Source organism: Xiphophorus couchianus, chromosome 5 (assembly GCF_001444195.1).
Source record: "Xiphophorus couchianus chromosome 5, X_couchianus-1.0, whole genome shotgun sequence".
Taxonomy (NCBI): domain Eukaryota; kingdom Metazoa; phylum Chordata; class Actinopteri; order Cyprinodontiformes; family Poeciliidae; genus Xiphophorus; species Xiphophorus couchianus.
Window position 1 is genome coordinate 40,931,989 of NC_040232.1, and position 20,300 is coordinate 40,952,288.

General features: G+C 39.8%; 2 protein-coding genes across 5 annotated transcripts in view; one reads left to right on the forward strand and one right to left on the reverse strand.

Moving 5' to 3' along the window:
- Positions 1-1,221: 1,221 nt before the first annotated feature.
- The window catches only part of cacng3a (calcium channel, voltage-dependent, gamma subunit 3a), a 41,914-nt gene continuing 22,835 nt past the window's right edge, over positions 1,222-20,300 (reverse strand). Inside the window, exons 1-4 of one of the 3 annotated variants that reach the window (XM_028019138.1) lie at positions 19,474-19,859; positions 17,456-19,382; positions 17,223-17,363; positions 1,222-3,876 (exon numbers count right to left, since the gene is read on the reverse strand). In XM_028019138.1, coding sequence (XP_027874939.1) covers positions 3,308-3,876; positions 17,223-17,363; positions 17,456-17,621 — 876 coding nt within the window. In that variant the 5' untranslated portion in view covers positions 17,622-19,382; positions 19,474-19,859 and the 3' untranslated portion in view covers positions 1,222-3,307. Of the gene's footprint in view, positions 3,877-17,222; positions 17,364-17,455; positions 19,383-19,473; positions 19,860-20,300 lie in introns of those variants that run through there. The other 2 variants (XM_028019137.1, XR_003595711.1) reach the window with 2 other exon arrangements.
- Positions 12,750-14,547, forward strand: LOC114145507 (uncharacterized). 2 transcript variants are annotated; one of them, XM_028019133.1, is made up of 3 exons: positions 12,750-13,964; positions 14,048-14,395; positions 14,475-14,547. In XM_028019133.1, exon 1 carries the CDS (start codon positions 12,767-12,769, stop codon positions 13,835-13,837), a length of 1,071 nt encoding a protein of 356 aa, XP_027874934.1. In that variant the 5' UTR covers positions 12,750-12,766; the 3' UTR covers positions 13,838-13,964; positions 14,048-14,395; positions 14,475-14,547. The 2 variants fall into 2 exon arrangements, with proteins under 2 accessions (XP_027874934.1, XP_027874933.1); XM_028019132.1 differs by having other exon boundaries at positions 12,750-14,395.

Consider the following 20,300-nt stretch of genomic DNA (forward strand, 5'->3'; position numbering starts at 1 on the left):
TCGCCATCATCCAGAACTTTTTCTCTGTAGCTCTCTGCAGATGGTTTTGACCATGTCTACGTGCCTAAATGCGTTGAGTTGTTACCATGTAAGCTAACATTTGCACAAATGAGTGGTTGGATAGGTGTACCTAATAAAGTGGCCGGTGAGTGTACTTGTTTCCTTGTCACTAATGTAAGGGAAAATATATGAATATGCACTCTCAGTTGTAGACTCCTGAGATGCAACACAAAAGCAACAATAGTACACATGAACCCTTACCTATATTTTTGCTGTAAACTGTTTATTCAGAAGCTTTATCTTATGTAAACAAGGACTCAATTGCACAATCAAAATGGCAGACTCTTAGATTACATGTATGGAATGTTCACTTATCCATACACATGCAGACACATTGAAAGACAGTTTGTCTTTGTAGCTCTAGAGCAGCAGTGTCAAACACATTTTTATTTTGGGCCATATCAAAAATCTGAATGTTCTTGAAGGGCCGGTTGTGCCAGAATGTACTGATAAAACCCATTAAATTGCTAAAAACATCAAAAAATAGTTGTTTCAGCATTCAATAAGTGCTGCTTAAAATGAAACTATTTTCAACGTCTTTTCACACTGATTAAAAACCAATCAAAAAATCCCTTCACTTTTTATTAATCGCTGTATTGGTCACAGACTATAACTTGACATCAAATAAACCCAATGTTTTGGGCCAAATTTGAGGAAAAAAAAATTCAATGAAATTAGAAAGAATGTGGGGATTTGTTGATTTTGTGTGAATTTTGCAGATTTGTGAAAAACTGGAGGGAATTATTGATGGTCCAGAGGGCCACATAAAAAGCTACGGCAGGCCAGATTTGGCCCCCGGGCCTTGAGTTTGACACATGTGCTCTAGAGGATCTAAAGGTGTTTTGATTTTGAACATGTATGACAAAAAAAAGGACAGGAACAAGACCCAGTTATGTCCCTGTCGGATGTATGGATCATTGGGTTGCATTTAGCTTTGTTGGCATCATGAATACTCTCATTACCATTTAGAATAACATTTTGCATATAATGCAGAGTGTTGATGCAAAAGATGAAATCATATTGAGTCTGGTTTGTTTGGTACATAAAATGACTCACAGTAAGTACAGAGAGTAGTTCACTGACACAGTAATGCAACAGTTCAGGGGTAATTAGCAATGGTAATGCTGTATATATCAAACATGACTTAAAATTCAAATCAAATTCAAATTCAAAAATGCTTTATTAATCCCAAAGGGAAATTAAATGTTGTTGTAACTCATTAATTTAGACTCTTCAAAGAGCCATTTAAGATAGCGATGGCTGTTGGCAGAAAAGATCTTCTGCAGCGGTCTGTACTGCACTGAATCTGAAGAAGCCTCTGACTGAAGATACTTTGCTTTCCCAAGACAGTCTCATGAAGAGGATGGTCAGAGTTGTTCATAACTTTCTTGATTTTATGAAGAATCCTTCTTTGCATCGTCATCTCCAGAGGTTCCACAGTCGTCCCCAGAGCAGAACCAGCCTTCTTTATCAGGCTGTTGAGCCTTTTCAGGTCCCTGGCGCTGATGCTGATGGATGAAGAGATGACGCTCTCAACAACAGACTTATAGTTGATCTGCAGCATCTTGCTGCAAAACTTAAAGGTTCTTGGCTTCCTCAAGAAGTCCAGTCTGCTCTGTCCCTTCTTACAGACAGTTTCACAGTTGCATCTCCAGTCCAAAGAAATTTGACTTCTCAAACGCCTTGAAATTGGGCCTCTGTCTCCTTAAAAAGATCCTACTCTTTCCGACAATTCGCCTTCAACATCATTATAACTACGTTTCACCACCACGTTTTTTTATTTTTTATGAGGGAATTACTTTATAACATGATGTAAAAAACACACTATTTTACATAATACTGCCCCTTCAATATAAGTTTTACCAGGCTGAAGTACAAGTCTCCAAAAATTAATGAATTTGTACCTGAGTGCACATGCAGCTGGACTTTGTATGTTGCTTTTGGAGCAATGGTTTCTTCTTCTCTGAGTGACCTTTCTGCCCATGTTTGTGCAGGATTTGTTTCACTCTGGACAATAAAACTTTCTAACCAGCTTCAGCATTTTTACAAGCTGTTTTTAGTCTTGTTCTTGTGTTAATGTAGACAATTATACGCTCAGACAGGTTTGCTTTTCTTCCCTGCAACAGAAATTGCCCCTTCCCTGAACGGAATGCTGATTGAAAACTACAGTCGTATTTATACATGTCTTCTGCTGCCCCCTTATCCCTTCCTTGCAACACTCAGGTCTGTTTACCAATTCAGAATTGTCTTGAGGAATAATAAGATTTGTTTAAGTATAAAAGAGGCTTTAATGCTGAAAATAATCAAATGTTACATGTCATCCAGCACTGGGCTCCACTCAGCTCACTTTAGGGGTGACTCCAAGTAAAGCAACGTGTAGCGCGAGTTCTTGTTTAATCTTAACATTCTGGACCCTAAGATTTTGTTTATGTGTGACTATCTCCATTCTAATATGTTATGTTTATGAAAGCTTGTAGCTTTCATAAACATAAACATTCGTGTGTGGGGGGTGGAGGGGGGGGGGGGGGGGGGCTGCGTGTATGTGTGTGTGTGTATGCAGATAAAAGAGACAGAGGAAAACACAGAATCATATATCCATAACACTTACATGTAAGTGTTTGAAGAAAAGAATTGAATACTTTCATTGTACCCAAGAAAGAACCATACTTGTGCTTTCTTCTTGATATCTTTGCTGATTTTTATATTTTCCCATGGTGCCTCACAAGGAAGCAGTGGGTTTGAGTGTTGTTCTTAAAATATATTCATAGTTGTATCTTCATTTAACTCAGATGTTGTGAATTAACCTAGAAGAATTTATAAAGTTATGTCTGGGCTTTTCTAAATAGCTTAATGACAAAACTTCTGAATTTAAGGAAAGCAAGAATATCTCATTATTCTAATATTAAGCAAAAATAAATGATTTGGCAATCCTAAATAACCAAAATCTGGAATATTTTTGTCCAGTTAAATGTCAGAAAGTGAAAAACATGGCTGTGCTCTCCTACACAATGCCTGTAAATTTCTGGTGTCAGCTGTATCAACTGTACCTTAGCAACAGCACAAGCTACTGCAGTTTAATGGATATTAAACTGTGCTCTTGTTGACTGCTTTACTGTTATAAATCAAAGAAAAAATGATCTGGTCTGCATCTGAAATAAATATTTGATCAACAAAGAAGTCTGCACTCTGCTCGCGTCGAGAGGTCCAAGAGATGACTGTCTTTTGTCCCTTATCAACCCTGTGTTGCTCAGACAGGAGTGGTTCTTCGATTGGACACACAGTTTCCCGGCAGCATGTCTGTGTTGTGAAGGGCTGCAGTTGTCAAGTCCTCCACCCCCAAGTCAATCTTATTCTTCTTTAGCGGTGAAGCTAAGGCGTACAGCATAAACTCTGAGCCCATCGTCATTGGCATAGGCAGACCAGCCACCATGGTGACTTTAGATTCAGCTGAAATGCTTGGCTCCTGGTCACGTAGTAGTGATGTTTGGTAACCGTGGCAGGTTGAGTCTGCTGTGCTGTGATTGCTGCGGTAGCTGTAGCGTCTGCTGTGGTTGTAGTAGTATCGGTTGCGGTATGATGAAGAGTTTCGGGAGACTGGAGGCTTCATGAGTGAGGGCCGGCCTTTGGTGCGAAGCTGCCTGTGCTTTTCTATAAACACGTGTACTGCCAGGACACCCACCATCTCGGCCAGCACAAAAGACAGAGCTCCAAAATAAAACGACCAACCGTAGGAGTAGCTCTTCTTGTTGTCGCTCTGACTGGGGTCCCCAGAGTTGGCTGATATGTACACAATGATGCCAATGATGTTACTGAGACCTGTTCAGGGTGATAGAGGCAGAACAAGGGGTTTAACATTCTGGCAATGAAATTCTGAAAAATGTGGCAGACATTTTATTTGATCCTCCTCCTTCACACTGATACACCTAAATAAAAACCAGTACTACCAATTGTCTTAAGAAGTCACAAATAGAATCTGTGAAGTCTTCAAAGGTTTGTTAGAGAACATCGGTGACCAAACAGCATCATTTAGAACAACCAACACAACAGACAGGTCAGGAATACAGATGTGGAGAAGTTCAAAGAGACAGAATTATATGTTTTTCAGGTCCATGGTGTCATTTTATAGTGTAATCAGTATGTTAACTTCATTTGTTATAGAAAAAACTCTATAAATATCAAATTAAAAGAAATTTTATCTCCTAATCTAACACCTTGAAATTGGGTCACTGCCGCTTTAAAAACCCCTGTTTTTATGAAACTCAGTCTTCAGGAAGTCATCACAACATGGCTCCTCTATCAACCCTTTAAGAACGTTTTTACCAGCGTTGATCTGAGAAGTAGCTCCTGTGAGCTCAGCAGGTGCTCAGTTCCACCAGGTTTTTGCAGATTTGCTGCTGGCTAGTCTGAAGGAGCTGAGTGGGGGAGTTATAGGAGAGGACTGGTCTGTGAGCCAGAAGGTTAGTACACTCTAAAACTTGACAGGTTGACTTTACTTAAAAATGTTTTGGAAACCGATTGCCCTGAAAAATGTAAGTGTAACTATTAGTTTTACGTTTGGTTTAATTAACATACTAACCTGTACACAGTACAGTATGCTAAGGAAAATATTGGAAAACAATTGCCTTAAATAAAACTGTAAATCAAATGAGCAGATTTTACTTTAAAATGTATATAAATTTGTTGCATCATAAAAATCAAATTCACACAACTCAAAAATGTTAGTATGTGTACGCTGTGCATCATGTTTACCCAACTTGACTAACTTGATGATTGTGAGTAAGTTGCAATGACATACTAATTTAACTCTGTAGCACAAGGATGGAGCTTTACTCATGGTTTTTATGTGATTTAATTCCTTTAGCGTTGTAATCCACATATCACCAGCATAAGAGCTGAAATACATATAGGATGTCTCTAACTAATCATTTTACAATGTTTTCATTTTTATGTTACTTCAAGTCTATGATAAATAAACATATTAACAAACAAAATATACATTAACGGAAATACTTTTTACAATCAACACACCTTTGACTGGAGGGGCTGCCAGTATGAAACAATGTTTTTAGTTGCTCCGTGAAAAGCTGCTCTACTAACTGTTGGAAAAGCTGCTCTAACTGCTGTAAGTCTCTAAGTTGAGGGAAAACAAACCAACAGTTATACAACAGCACAAGGCAGAAAATGCTACATCAAAAATTAAAAGTATACAGCTTTAATCAGAATTCAAAATTACTGTTAAAATAAAACACATTCAAATTTGCTGCAATAAAAAACACTTATGGTTAGAACCTCTAAATCTAATTAGTTTTCTTGACTTAAAAATAAGTTCTCATTAACTTGCTCAATTTTAGTGAGTGTCACTTAATAAATCACACAGATTTATTAAGTCACTTAAGCCCAGTTCACACGCGATTTTAGAATAGTCGGTCTATTCTCAAAACGTGAGCGACCACACACTAGCCGATTTAAAATCGTAGGTTTTAACCTAAAACCTATAACGGGTTCGATCGTAGACTGTGAGGTTTCATTCAAGGACATTCCAATTCCAGATACAAAATCCAATAAAATTCTGCGCTACCACACCTGAATATAGAGGATACAAACATGGACAACGACAACGACGTGGAAGCGGTAGCTTTAGTTTGTGGACTGATGTTAACCCAAAAAAGACGCAACAAAAAATCAAAGCTTTGGATTAAGAACTGGAGACTTCGCGAGCAAGGATTATATTTGTTGCACCACAATATGGAGGTTTTTTTTCTTTTTCTTTTCCTCATAACAAATACTGTTTTTAATCTGTTCGGTTTTGTCGTTTAATTGGGGCCTGCCCATAGCAATGCATAGGGATGTAATCCCTATGCATTGCATGGCAGGCACCTATTGTTCTACACCTCAAAATAACTGCCGCTTCCTACTACCGTTAATGCGGCTCGTACCGCTGCATGCCCCCTCACAATATATATATCAAAACGTGAGGCTCAATCCCGTGAGGGGAGCTATTACTTTTGTTGGCATTTCGAGTAACTGTGGCGACATAATTAACAAAAAACGAGCCAAATTTAACTCAAAACAAAAGTCTAACTGACACAAAACAGTGTCAGTTAGACTCAAAATAGACATAGAATTTAGTCTGCCTCTCTGAACTGCTCTTTAGAACTACAATGACTGAAGGTTAGAACTACAACATGGCGGACACTGAGTGCCTACAAAAGAGGTCTGAGCTGAATGTCAGAACTACAACATGGTGGAACTGTCAGTTACTACAGAGGAGGACTGAGCTGGCCTTTAGAACTACTTGTGTTTTGGGCATTATATAACTGATTTTATCCAACCATTGTTACACATGGGATTAGTGTGGCAATTTAAAATGAAGCTTACTGAAAATTTCAAAATAAAAGCCTTGAATATTTTTACATCAGATAATTGCTCTTTTTGGCTTTATGTGACTTTTTTATCCAAAGCACTGTTACACATGGGATTAGTGTGGCAATTTAAAATTAAGCTTAACAAAAATTTCAAAATAAAAGCCTTGACAATTTTTACATCAGATAATTGCTCTTTTGAGCATTATATAACTGATTTAACCCAGCAATTGTTACACATGGGATTAGTTTGGCACTTTGAAATGAAGCTTAACAAAAATTTCAAAATAAAAGCCTTGAGAAATCTTACATTAGGTAATTGCTCTTTTGAGCAATAAATAACTGATTTAACCCAATGACTATTAGACATGGGATTAGTTTGGACCTTTGAAATTAAGCTTAACAAAAATTTCAAAATAAAAGCCTCAACATGCCCCTGAGGTTAGTGCACCGCCGCAGGCGGTGCAATAATATTATTCTGCATTATCTTTTTCTCTCAGGTCAGGGAACTGCCTTGCTGCGCAAGGCAGTTCATTAGCATTAGCATTTTAGCTTATATAAGCTATTTATTTGACTTATTAGCCATGTTTAGTATACTGAATGGAGTAAGTCCATTATAGAAAACATCCTAGTGATGTCCCACATGCTACTGACAGCAATCACGCTAGCATTAGCATTTCTGCTAATTTTAGCTGATACACTTACTTTATCATACTGAATGGTGCAAGTCCATTAGTAAACATTCTTGTCAATCTCCACATGCTATTGATTACTTTGCAGCTTTCTTTAGCATCGATGCTAATTTCTAGCATCAGAACGCTGGGTCCAAACCGACGGGCACACTTTGGCAGGCCCCGGTTAAATTTCTTCAGGAATTTTCTAGTTAACCATTACCGTTTACTTACAATTTTATAATTTTTTGCTGGGTTGATGTTGTTGTAGAATATATGCATATACTGGACCTTGTTTCAGAAAACGGAATGACTGAAACATCAGAGTAGCTAGAAGAAAGTATTTCCTGCATATTCGGTTTTAGAAAATCAGATGTCAGTTATCCCTTTTCCCCCAACTGCCCGCGAAAGGTTAACATATTCCAGCTCCTTTAATTGAAACCCGAATGGGGAGTTAATTGTAAATTTTTTGGCATCCCTCCTGAAGCCGCGCAATATTTTTGCAGCTCTGCACTTTTTTCTCTATTTGCTCCTGTATTTAGACTACAAATAGATGAACACAGCATAACATTTTCTGTATTTTTCCTCTGTTGTGTTATTACTGCAGAATGAAAACAAATGCGCCATTTCAACCAAAGGTTAGAATGCGCTTCTAAACCTGTGCAATTATTTTATAATTCTTCTATCGTTTTTTTTTTATTTCTTTTAAAAAACAAAAACAAAAAAAAACGATCCATACCGCTCTGAACAAGGATAAAGCTTTACTTATGGTTTTATGAGATCTAATTACCTCTAAAGCACATTTCATTCACCGTAGTATTGTCATTCACAATACGGGATTCCCACCGTGCTTAAGTCGCAGCGCTTTCTGATTGGCTACCTGTGACATTCAACAGGCTGCCTTCTCGCTCCCAGACGGCGGACACCACAGACACTGCAATAAACGAGCCAAGACGATCAAACATGTTGAATATCCCCGATTTTAGATCAAAGTGGTCCCGACGTTCTACCGACTGGACCCGATCAGTCGTAACACACCACACACTACAAGATGATCGGTTACGATTGTCGCAAGCCACAATCTTAGAACTCAGAATGTTCTAAGATTGTCATAAGAGCAAAATCGGGCCAAAAAATCGTGTAGTGTGAACTGGGCTTTAAGCACCCAAAGCCAGTTTATTTAAAACTTGAAGTTACTTGAGTAGCTTATGCATTTTGTTTGTTCCTCTGTTTAAACATGACAGAACACATGGAAAGCAGTAATAGTTTTCTCACCGTTTTTCAGTAAAACAAACACAATCAATCATATAACAGGGAGTGGGGGGCTAGGTCCACCCATCTTGCACAGTTGAATGGTTGCCATGGAGATTAAAGGACTTTTTCCAAACATACATGGAGGAATCAAGGCAACACTCCAGGTATGTTTTTGATCAGGGAATAGTACATAACACAATGTAAATCTCTGTTAGGTTCTGGGGTTTTTGTGGGTTCTTTTTTTTTCGCCTGCTGCTTCACTGTTCTACCCACTAGAGGGCGCCAGTGGCCATCGCCATGGTGAGGCGTGGCTCATGCTGCAGCGCACCTGTGTTGTATCAGCTCATCATCTCCGGGATTCTTAAGGAGAGGACTGCCAGCACTTCATCGCCTGGAAGAGCCAGCGTGACAAGTCTCGCGATGAGCCTGTCTGGCAAACGTGGTGGATCAGCTGACGGCTAGGCGGAGCTGGTGCAGGGTGTAGCCGGTCGGTTTTTGAAACGGGAGCTCGCTGAACTTCGGTGTTAAATGCGACTTAATTCGGAACATGACGACGTTGGATTTGGAAAGAAGTGACTGTAATAGTATGGAGTGCAGTGACGAGGAAGGAAGGAGTGGTCGGAATGAAGATAAAGAGTGGGAATTGGTGGGAAAGGGTGGAAAGAAGCAGCGAGCTGCTGAAAGAAAGAGAAAAAAAGAAAATGAGGACAGCACTGAAGACACTGATAATGAAGGAATTGAGGAAGGAAAAGAAGCACAAAAAAGACAAAATCTGAACATTATAATAAGATTTGATGAAGGAGAAGGAGTCAAGAAGATTGATCCACTTAAACTAACAAAAGCACTTAAGACACATGTTGGGGAAATTAAACATGCTAAAGTACTGAGAGACGGAAATCTTTTGATTGGCTGTAATTCTGAAGGTCAGGTTGAAAAGGCAAAAAAGCTTGGATGGGTATGTAAAGTCAAAATTAGAGCAGTTGTTAAAGTGGGTGAAAAAAGAAATAATGAAAGCAAAGGAATCATAACAGGAGTGCCGTTAAGTGTTGATATGAAGGAATTAATTGTGAATCTGAAAGAAAGAAACAAGGAAGTAAAAGGAGCACGGAGAATGAAAAGGGGTACAGAGAAGATTGAAACAGAAACTGTGTTGCTGGAGTTTGAAACAAAAGAAATGCCAAGGGAGGTTTTCTTTGGCTTGATAAGATTTAGTGTCAGGGAATATGTGCCCAAACCAGTGAGGTGCTTCAACTGTCAGGAATTTGGCCATATTGCAAAAATATGTAAAGGTAAAAAGAGATGTGCCCGTTGTTCTGGAGACCATGACTATGGTAAATGTGGAGTTGGAGTTAAACCAAAGTGCTGTAGTTGTGGAGGAGAGCATAGTGTCGCTTTTTGGGGATGCGAGGTAATGAAACGACAATCAATGATACAGAAAACAAAAGTTACGCAGAAAGTAACATATGCAGAAGCGTGTAAAGTAGTTGAGAAAGAGAAACAAACTGAGAAATCTCTATCAGGAGAAAAGCAAGTAATTTCAAAAATTATGGTAATGGTTGAAAAGAAAATTGAAGAGGAAAAAAAGAAAATGGTGACTTTTATTGCAGGAGTTATAAATGCAACATCGGATGTGAAATCAAAAACGGAAAGGATTCAGATTATTGTAAAGGCAGCATGCCATAGTTTAGACTTAAAGAATATTCGGTGGGAGGACATAAGGGGAGAACTGTGTAGTCAGGCAAGTCAAGAAGGATAGTCTCAATATTGCAATGGAATGCGAGGAGTCTTCTGTCAAATGGGCAAGATTTTAAACAGTTTATTTATGAATTTAAAGAAAAACCTGATGTAATTTGTATACAGGAAACTTGGCTGAGGCCTTTTTTGGATTTCAAATTGGATGGATATATTGCAGTTAGATATGATAGAGAAGAAGGAAATGGGGGAGGGTGTCTTTCTCTGATTAAAGAAGGTATTCCGTATAAAGTTATTGGAAGAAAAGGAGATTTGGAGTATGTTGCAACTGAAATATGGGTGGAAGAGAAGGTACTGTTGGTTTTAAATTTTTACAATCCTTGTAAAAAGCTTGAGGTAAGTAAACTTGAAGAGATGGATATGAAAGGAAATGTTATTTGGTGTGGAGATTTTAATGCACATCATTCATTATGGGGTAGTGGAAAAGTAGATTATAATGGGAACATTTTAGAAGAATTTCTAGATAGTAATAATTTGGTTTGCTTGAATAATGGAAAGAAGACAAGAATTGATATAAATTCAGGTAAGGAATCTGTACTAGATCTGACATTTGTTTCTAGCTGTTTAGCTCCACTATGTGATTGGCAAGTTAAAAATAAGTCATTTGGTAGTGATCACTACATTATAATCAGCAAAATAAGGATGGGCCAGGTGCATAGGCCTGAAATGATAGGAGGGAAGTGGATATTTGAGAAAGCAAATTGGGAGGTATTTTATAACCTATGTGATAGGAAAATTTTAAATGTTCAAAATGATCACAGTATTGAAAGTATGAACCGAGTGATTAGTCAGGGTATTTTAGTTGCTGCAGAGGAGGCTATTCCAAAAACATCAGGGAAAAATAGGAGAAAGTTGGTTCCATGGTGGAATGAAGAGTGTAGGAAAGCAGTTAGAGAAAGAAATAAAGCATTTAAATTGGTTAAAAGGTCTCATAATTTTCAACATTTAATTGAATATAAAAAGTCACAAGCTAAAGTCAGGAGAACAATAAGGAGCACAAAAAGAGAATACTGGAGAGGTTTCTGTGACACAATTGGCAGTAGTACAAAACTAGGGGATGTTTGGGGGATGATCAAAAAAATGGGAGGAGATAGAAGGGAATGGAGTTATCCTATACTAAATAAAAATGATATAGTAGCTGTAACTGACAAGGAAAAGGCTGATATGTTAGTGAGAACATTTGTGGAGATACATAGTGGTAAAAATTTATTAGGTAATGAAATGGAGGGAAGGGAGAGAACTAAAAAGGAATACGATGGAATCTTAAGAAGAAAGAAGAATAATAATGATCTGATGAATTATCCTTTCTCTATTGGAGAGCTAAAAAGAGCTTTGGATAGAACTAGGAATAGTGCTCCAGGTAAGGATGAGGTGTGTTATATTATGTTAAAACATGTAAGTGAGGAAGTTTTAAATAAATTATTAATTTTATTCAATAAGATTTGGAAGGAGGGGAGACTGCCTTGTAAGTGGAAAGAAGCTATTATTATTCCGTTGAAGAAACCTGGGAAAGATCAGAGTAACCCTGTAAATTACAGACCAATAGCTTTAACATCTAATCTGTGTAAACTGATGGAAAGGATGGTGAATGAGAGATTGACACATTATTTGGAGTCAAACCATTTAATTGCTCCGTATCAGAGTGGTTTTCGTAGAGGGAGAGGAACAATGGATCCTATTTTATGTTTAGAGGATGTTATTAGAAAAGCTCAGATTAATAAAGAAACTGTTGTTGCTGTGTTTTTTGATGTGGAGAAAGCATATGATATGTTATGGAGGGAAGGGTTAATGATTAAATTACATCAGATAGGTATAGGAGGTAATATGTTTAAGTGGTTATGGGATTTTTTAAGGGATAGAAATATTCAAGTTAAAATAGGATGTCAGTTTTCGGAAATATGTAAAATAGAAAATGGAACCCCTCAAGGAAGTGTGGTAAGTCCGACATTATTTTCAGTTATGATCAACGATATTTTTATAGAAATATCCATTGGTTTTGGTAAGTCACTTTTTGCTGATGATGGAGCATTATGGAAAAAGGGAAGAAATGTGGACCATCTTATTGTTAAAATACAGGAAGGTATAGATAAAGTGAGTAAGTGGGGAGTAGAGTGGGGCTTTAAATTTTCAATTGAAAAGACAAAAGTAATGTTTTTCACAAATAAAAAAATAGGGGTTGATAAGAAGTTGTGTTTATATGGGAAAGAGTTAGAAAGGGTTGATTGGTTTCGTTTTTTGGGAGTAGTTTTTGATAAGAAACTAACTTGGGGAAATCACATAGAACATATTATGGAGAAGACTAAAAAGGTTCTAAACATTATGAGGTGTTTAGCTGGGTTGACATGGGGTGCAAATTTCGATTCCCTTAGAAATATATATGTGTCTCTAATTAGATCAAGAATAGATTATGGGAGTGTGGTGTATGGTTCAGCAGCTAAAACTAGGTTAAAAAAGTTAGATGTTATTCAAGGCCGAGCACTGAGAATATGTTTAGGGGCAGTTAAATTAACACCAATATGTGCATTACAAGTAGAGTCAGGAGAAATGCCATTATGCATTAGAAGACAGCAGCTAATGGTAAATTATTGGATAAGTTTAAAAGGACATAATGCAGATCACCCAGTTAAGAAATTATTAGGAGAGTGTTGGGAAAGAGGAAAGAAACAAATGGATAGTTTTGGGTGGGTTGGGGATAATAGAGCGAAAATTTTTAATGTATATTATAAGGAATTTAGTCCAACTGTATTGTGGCCTTTGAGACCGACATGGACTTGGAAATATATTAATGTAGACAGAACTCTAACAAATATTAGGAAAAGGAAAACATTAGATACTTGCCAAGAATTTTATAATCACATGCAGAATAAATATATTGAATATTTGCAAATTTATACGGATGGGTCGAAAGACCCTAAAAGTGAAGCAACCAGTATAGCCATAGTGATTCCTGAATTAAAGATTAGTATTTCAAAAAGAACATCTGATTATTTGAGTGTGTTTGCGGTAGAACTAGGTGCTATTTTAGTAGCTTTAGAATGGGTGGAGGAAACTAATAGGAATAAAATAATAGTTTGTAGTGACTCTCTATCTGCGTTGACGAGTATCGGAAAGGGACGTACAAAAAATCATCAAAATATTTTATATGAGATTATGGCGGTTCATCATAGGATCTGTGAACAAAATAAAAATGTTGTATTATTCTGGACTCCTGCTCATGTAGGTATTATGGGGAATGAAAGAGCAGACAAGCTGGCTAAGGAGACAATTAAACAAGATGATATTGTTATGCAAATAAAGTTATCTAAATCTGAAGGCAAAAGTATAATTTGGAAAGAAAGCAAGAAGATATGGGAAGATAGGTGGGTAAATGAAATTAAAGGAAGACATTTATTTAGAATACAAAAAACAGTCGATGTAGAAAGGATCAGAGGATTAAACAGGAGGGAAGAGATAATTATAAATAGAATACGAACTGGGCATAGTTTCCTAAACGGAACTCTTTTTAAGATGGGGAAACACCTTACTGGTTTATGTAGATGGTGTGATGAAGTAGAAACAGTGGAACATGTTTTGATTAAATGTAGGAAATACGAAAGTCACAGAAGATTATTAAAAACAGAACTAGGTGTTAGTAGGGAATTGAAATTTGACAAGGTGATCGATCAGCTGAATAATATTGAGGGGAAAAAGAAGATTTTTCGTTTTTTAAAAGACACTGGGATTTTTAAGAGTCTTTGAGGAGTAGGTAGTAGGAGTCAATGGAGGGCAGTAGTGCAACATAATTGGATGCAAGCTGCCGTTAAAATCTAAAGAAGAAGAAGAAGAACACTTCATCGCCTGAGTGTTAAGTGTTATGCCAGTAATGGTCCCCAAAGCCCTCTAGAGCTATTTCTTTGTGCTTTCCTTAGATTTACTCGCAGTAATCCTTCGCTGTTTTCCTGTGTACAGGTGTTTCCTCGTGAGTTCCCAAGAAGATTCCATTTTGGTTTCTTGGATTCCCTTTTTCGTGACGCCGTGGATTATACCCACTGGTCGCCGAGCCCCACCGTCATCTCCTCCGTCTGATCCCTAGCAGACTCCACATATCTTCAGCTGGCTGTCGGACCGCTCCTCCGTTTGTCCCACCGCACTCGAACTTACCTGTCCGCCTTCCACCGCAGAACCCTCGACTGGATTTCGAGCCGCTCCTCCACCATCTCTCGTGGAACCAGGATCTTTGTAAGGACCCACACTAGGAGACCAAAGCCTCGAACCTACAGTATCAACCCTCCCGGACGGACAAGTCCTCCACAACAAGTAAGATCATTCCTATTTATCCTCACAATCCCGCTTTCCGACTCTCCTCAAACTCATCATCTCCTCTGTCATTCCGCAGTGAACAGACGTCGCAGTGAGCCCGTTCCAGAACCCGTTTACCCATTTGTTTGCAATAAATATCATTTTACTGATTTCTGTCTCTCCTGTGGTCGTTCTGCATGTGGATAAAGAAGTTAGACGCCAACATGACGAGCTCAAAAATGTTGTTTTTTACACAATACTGCCCCTTTAAAGCAGGGGTAGGTTCGAAAACAATACCTCAAGCTTTGAATGTCCATCAAAACATGGCCGCTCATCAAAACAAACAAGTTGGGGAAGGAGAGCATTAATCAGAGAGGCATCAAAGAAGCTGCAGAAATCCACAGCGGATTTCTGCAGTGAGAATCTGTCGAGGGGACTACTAGTCCTGCACGGCACAAATATTACCTTCAGGGAAAAGTGGTGAAAAGGAAGCCATTATTAAAAGAAAGTGAATGAGGGTGCCACTCAAAGTTTCCTACTATTCATACACAGCAGTAGAAGAAGATGCTCTGGTCAGAAGGTCTAGCATACTTCCTCAGTACTCCAGACTTTATTGTGATAACATTTTGCCCAGACCACTCGATCCCATGGAGAATCTGGGGTAAGACTTGAAAGCTGATGCTCACAGATGTTCTTCATGTAATCTTGAGCTATTTTGCAACAGACAATAGGCAAACCTTCACTGTGTATGTGTGAAGTGGGTAGAGACATACCCCACAACACTTGCTGCTGTAATAATAGAGAAAGATGGTTGGAGAGAGCATTAACTCAATCAGACTGAACAGAAATGCAAGCCACATTTTTCATATTTTTATTTGAAAGAAAGAGAACATTACCCATTTGTTTGCAATAACAAATGGGTAATATGAGTTTTGTTTCCCTTTCAATTCAATACTGTGATGTAATGCATCATTCTGCACTGACCTATCAAAGTTTGTGGTTGTACTGTGACTTTGGAGTAACTTAGCGTAAAGCCACTCAAAGATGTAGAAAACAAATTTTCAGTCTTTTTTGTGCTCGATACATATATAGAGCACCAAAGCCAAGAAAATAAACAGGAGCAGCTAGAACACACAAAACATTTTTGCTTTTACAGTTAATATCCATCCAAAGTGGCAGCTCATTAGCCTTTTTATCTGTACTTTTTAAATACACTGCTCAAAAAAATAAAGGGAACACTTAAACAACACAATATAACTCCAAGTAAATCAAACTTCTGTGAAATCAAACTGTCCACTTAGTTAGCAACACTGATTGACAATCAATTTCACCTGCTGTTGTGCAAATGGAATAGACAACAGGTGTAAATTATTGGCAATTAGCAAGACACACTCAAAGGAGTGGTTCTGCAGTTGGGACCACAGACCACTTCTCAGTACCTATGCTGTCTGGCTGATGTTTTGGTCAGTTTTGAATGTTGGTGGTGCTTTCACACTCGTGGTAGCATGAGACGGACTCCACAACCCACACAAGTGGCTCAGGTAGTGCAGCTCATCCAGGATGGCACATCAATGCGAGCTGTGGCAAGGTTTGCTGTGTCTGTCAGCGTAGTGTCCAGAGGCTGGAGGCGCTACCAGGAGACAGGCCAGTACACCAGGAGACGTGGAGGAGGCCGTAGGAGGGCAAAAACCCAGCAGCAGGACCGCTACCTCCGCCTTTGTGCAAGAAGGAACAGGAGGAGCACTGCCAGAGCCCTGCAAAATGACCTCCAGCAGGCCACAAATGTGCATGTGTCTGCACAAATGGTTAGAAGCCGACTCCATGAGGATGGTATGAGGGCCCGACGTCCACAGATGGGGGTTGTACTCACAGCCCAACACCGTGCAGGATGCTTGGCATTTGCCAAAGAACACCAGGATTGGCAAATTCGCCACTGGCGCCTCGTGCTCTTCACAGATGAAAGCAGGTTCACACTGAGCACATGTGACAGACGTGACAGAGTCTGGAGACGCCGTGGAGAGCGGTCTGCTGCCTGCAACATCCTTCAGCATGACTGGTTTGGCAGTGGGTCAGTAATGGTGTGGGGTGGCATTTCTTTGGAGGGCTGCACAGCCCTCCATGTGCTCACCAGAGGTAGCCTGACTGCCATTAGGTACCGAGATGAGATCCTCAGACCCCTTGTGAGACCATATGCTGGTGCAGTTGGCCCTGGGTTCCTCCTAATGCAGGACAATGCTAGACCTCATGTGGCTGGAGTGTGTCAGCAGTTCCTGCAAGATGAAGGCATTGAAGCTATGGACTGGCCAGCCCGTTCGCCAGACCTGAATCCGATTGAGCACATCTGGGACATCATGTCTCGCTCCATCCACCAACGTCACGTTGCACCACAGACTGTCCAGGAGTTGGTGGATGCTTTAGTCCAGGTCTGGGAGGAGATCCCTCAGGAGACCATCCGCCACCTCATCAGGAGCATGCCCAGGCGTTGTAGGGAGGTCATGCAGGCACGTGGAGGCCACACACAATACTGAGCCTCATTTTGACTTGTTTTAAGGACATTACATTAAAGTTGGATCAGTGTGTAGTGTTATTTCACTTTAATTTTGTGTGTGGCTCCAAATCCAGGCCTCCATTGGTTAATAAATTTGATTTCCATTGATGGATTTTGTGTGATTTTGTTGTCAGCACATTCAACTTTGTACAGAACAAAGTATTCAATGAGAATATTTCTTTCATTCAGATCTAGGATGTGTTATTTGAGTGTTCCCTTTATTTTTTTTCAGCAGTGTAGTTTAGTTAGACAAAAAGGAACAACTGTATTTCCATGAAACAGTGTTTAGTGTCTGACCTGCAGAGACAAAGAGAATACCAGCTGTGAGAATGACATTGTAGCGAGACTTGTAGAACTCACTGGCAGCTACACACAAACCCCCAAGAAAAAGAAGTCCCACGCTGAGTATTGGGAAGAGGCTGGAGGCTCGTACTGCCCCTGAGGTGAGAAACGTGAGGGTATTTAGAAAATTTGTATCATCCATTTGACCTGTCAGATCTCACTGTTAGATACACTCATCTGTAACTTACTTAGTAAATACTCTGCAGCATCCTGCTCGTAGTCTGCGTCATCAGGAAAGTGATCAATGTCTTTACAAACACCTCGAAATATCCCTGAAAAGAAAACAAATAGAAGTCTGCATTTGTAATGCATACTCTCATGCACAGTGCCTGAGCCAACAGAAACCCTTATCATAGGGGGAGCTAATTGAACTGATTCTTGCCTAATTCTTAAGTTGCTAAGATCTAAGTTTCTATGCAAGATGGCCGTTATACCTGGAAAATGTGTGTGTAGGGGGCTGATTGGGAGGCTGTAGAGAAAAAGTAAAAACAGGAACACCTACTTCAAGCTAGTAGGTTTCCTGGTTTGGAGAAACTATGTGAAGTGGTCCACATCTCTGTGCTACACTGTAAAAAGAAATTAGTTGAACCAACTTAATTTAATTGCTTCAATTAGTAACAAGTAATTCAATTAAGTTTATCTAACTTAATTTATTACGTTTAACCATCTCAAGTTATTGTGTCTATCCAACTCAATTTACTAAGTTTATCCAATTCAAAATATTAATATCATCTAACTCAATTCATTAAGTTTTTTTTTAAAAATTGAATTAAGTGGGTTTAAAATGACAGATTTTACTTCAAATAAAGAAGGAAACTAATATTGATCTCTTTTTTAATCAGGGTTTTTTGGCTCAGGCAGTCTTTCTTTGTGTAGTTAGACAGGAAAGTGGATAATGAATGTGGGAAGACATGCAGCAAAGGTCATCATGAACCTGCGACAGCCACAATGAGGACTGAGGCCTCTATGTCTCTTATGTTGTGCTCTATCCCTGCACCACCGCAGCACCTGGTTGGTACAGGATCTGTCCCTGGTGAAGTTTGAGTCATCTACTTTTGGGAGTGCACTCTAAGAAGTGTACTCTAAAAATACACTTTTTAGAGAGTGTTCTAAAATCTCTGACGTCATGACATCATCGAATTTAGCATTGAACTTAATTGTTTGAAATACACTTTTTAGAGTACACTTCTTAGAGTGCACTCTCAAAAGCACATGACTCAAGTGTCACCAGGGACAGATCCTGTGCTGTGGTGGTGCAGAGGTAGAGCACAGCTAGTGTTTCATTCACAGTATTTTGGATACAGGGCAAAAGTTAGAGTTCACAAAAAAAACAGAGAAAAAACTGTAGCAATAATTAAAACCACAGCAAAAAGCCAAACATGCCACAATGAAATTAATCAAAATGCCCCCAAAGCATCGGCAGACTGACAGGGGCCACCGGGAGATTCCAGGTAGATTCCAGAGATGCGCATCGCAGCAGCTGTTCCTCCAGGGCCGGCCCAAGGTAAGATGGGGCCTTAGACAGAACCCCTCTCCCTCCGGAACCCGTCCTACTAAGAACCTCAGCATCACTATGTCATGATGGGTTTAAGTTTTCTAGCCCACATGCAGAACACAAGACAGGGGAGTAGGAATCAGTTTAAGAGTTTTATTAAGATTACACAATTATCAGAATGTGTCAAGGTGGTCTGGTCCAGGGAATCAACGGTAACGGGCAGCAGTGGTTCACTGCGAGGGGAAAGAGCAGACTGGTGAGTTCAGGGGTCGTGGGAACATGGAAATCTCAGATAAAACACAGGTTGTTCTTACTTGTGGTGGTTGGATTTGAATCGTGGAAGGTTACAGAGTATGTCCAGGGTCTCGGTCTCTTAGTGGGTCCAGGAACAACGGAGGAGTGCGGCGAAGAACGGACAGGTAGGCTCGGGTGCAACGGAGACACAGAGGAGTGGTTCGGCCGCCAGCCGTGGGATCCAGGAGATACTTGCAAACAACGGAGAGGTGAGTCTGGGAACTCGGGCAACCAGTGGGTTCTCTCCACGGCGTCACGAGGGAGGTTCTGAAACCAGGAAAACTGCCAGGATCTAGTCAGCGGGTCCAGAGTGTCAAAGGGATCACCTGAAGACCACAGAGAAACACAAAGAGAATCAAAGGAAGGCTCAAGGCAACGAGGAACACAGAAACAGGGCTCAAGGGGGCTCAGAGGTACCGTGACTGGCAAACACTCAGGCGACGCTGGTCTGGCGGTCAACTCCTAAAGTATTCTCCGCTGATGAGGGTAATGGATGACAGCTGAGGATGATGATGACACCACCGCACTCCAACCGGAACCTGTCGCCATCTGGTGGTAAGAGGTGGAAAAGGCGTACAGGAAAACCCCACCAAAAGAACCAGAGAACCCCGGAACATAACACACTAACATATTTAAATGTAGATAAGGTGAATCTGTGAGAGGGAGATCAGGTTTATTGGCTGAGTTCAAAATCAATCACTGATTATTGGTTATTTGCTGTGATGTATTTGTGAACAAACCTTTTATCACAGTGCTGTTGCCGGCGCCATCTTCTTTGCTGCTGTGTGTTGGGGAAGCAGCATCAGAGCCAGCGACTCTAATAGACCAGACAAAATCATCAGGAAAGCTGGCTCTGTACTGGGACTAAGGCTGGAGTCCCTGGAAACTGTGGTGGAGAGGAGGACACTGAAGAAGGTTCTGTCTATTATGGACAATAAACAGCAGCCTCTCCACCACATAGTGGACAGACAGCGGAGCACCTTCTCACATAGGCTGCTCCAGCTCCGCTGTCGTAGGGACAGATACAGGAAATCCTTCCTGCCACATGCCATCTCACTGTACAATAAAAGCTAAATCATTGTTCTGCACTAATCAGTCCAATTTTGCACAACTGCACTGTGGCACACTTGCTGTACATATATTTACATATACATACTGTATCTGCATTTTTTTTTATCTTTGCAAGAACTGCTCTAAGTTGCTTTTTATATTAACAGCATTTCATATTTTTACAATTTATAGCA

Excerpts from the sequence above, each read along its gene's own strand:
- LOC114145507 (XM_028019132.1), top strand. The coding sequence starts at position 12,767 with ATGGATAGTTTTGGGTGGGTTGGGGATAATAGAGCGAAAATTTTTAAT.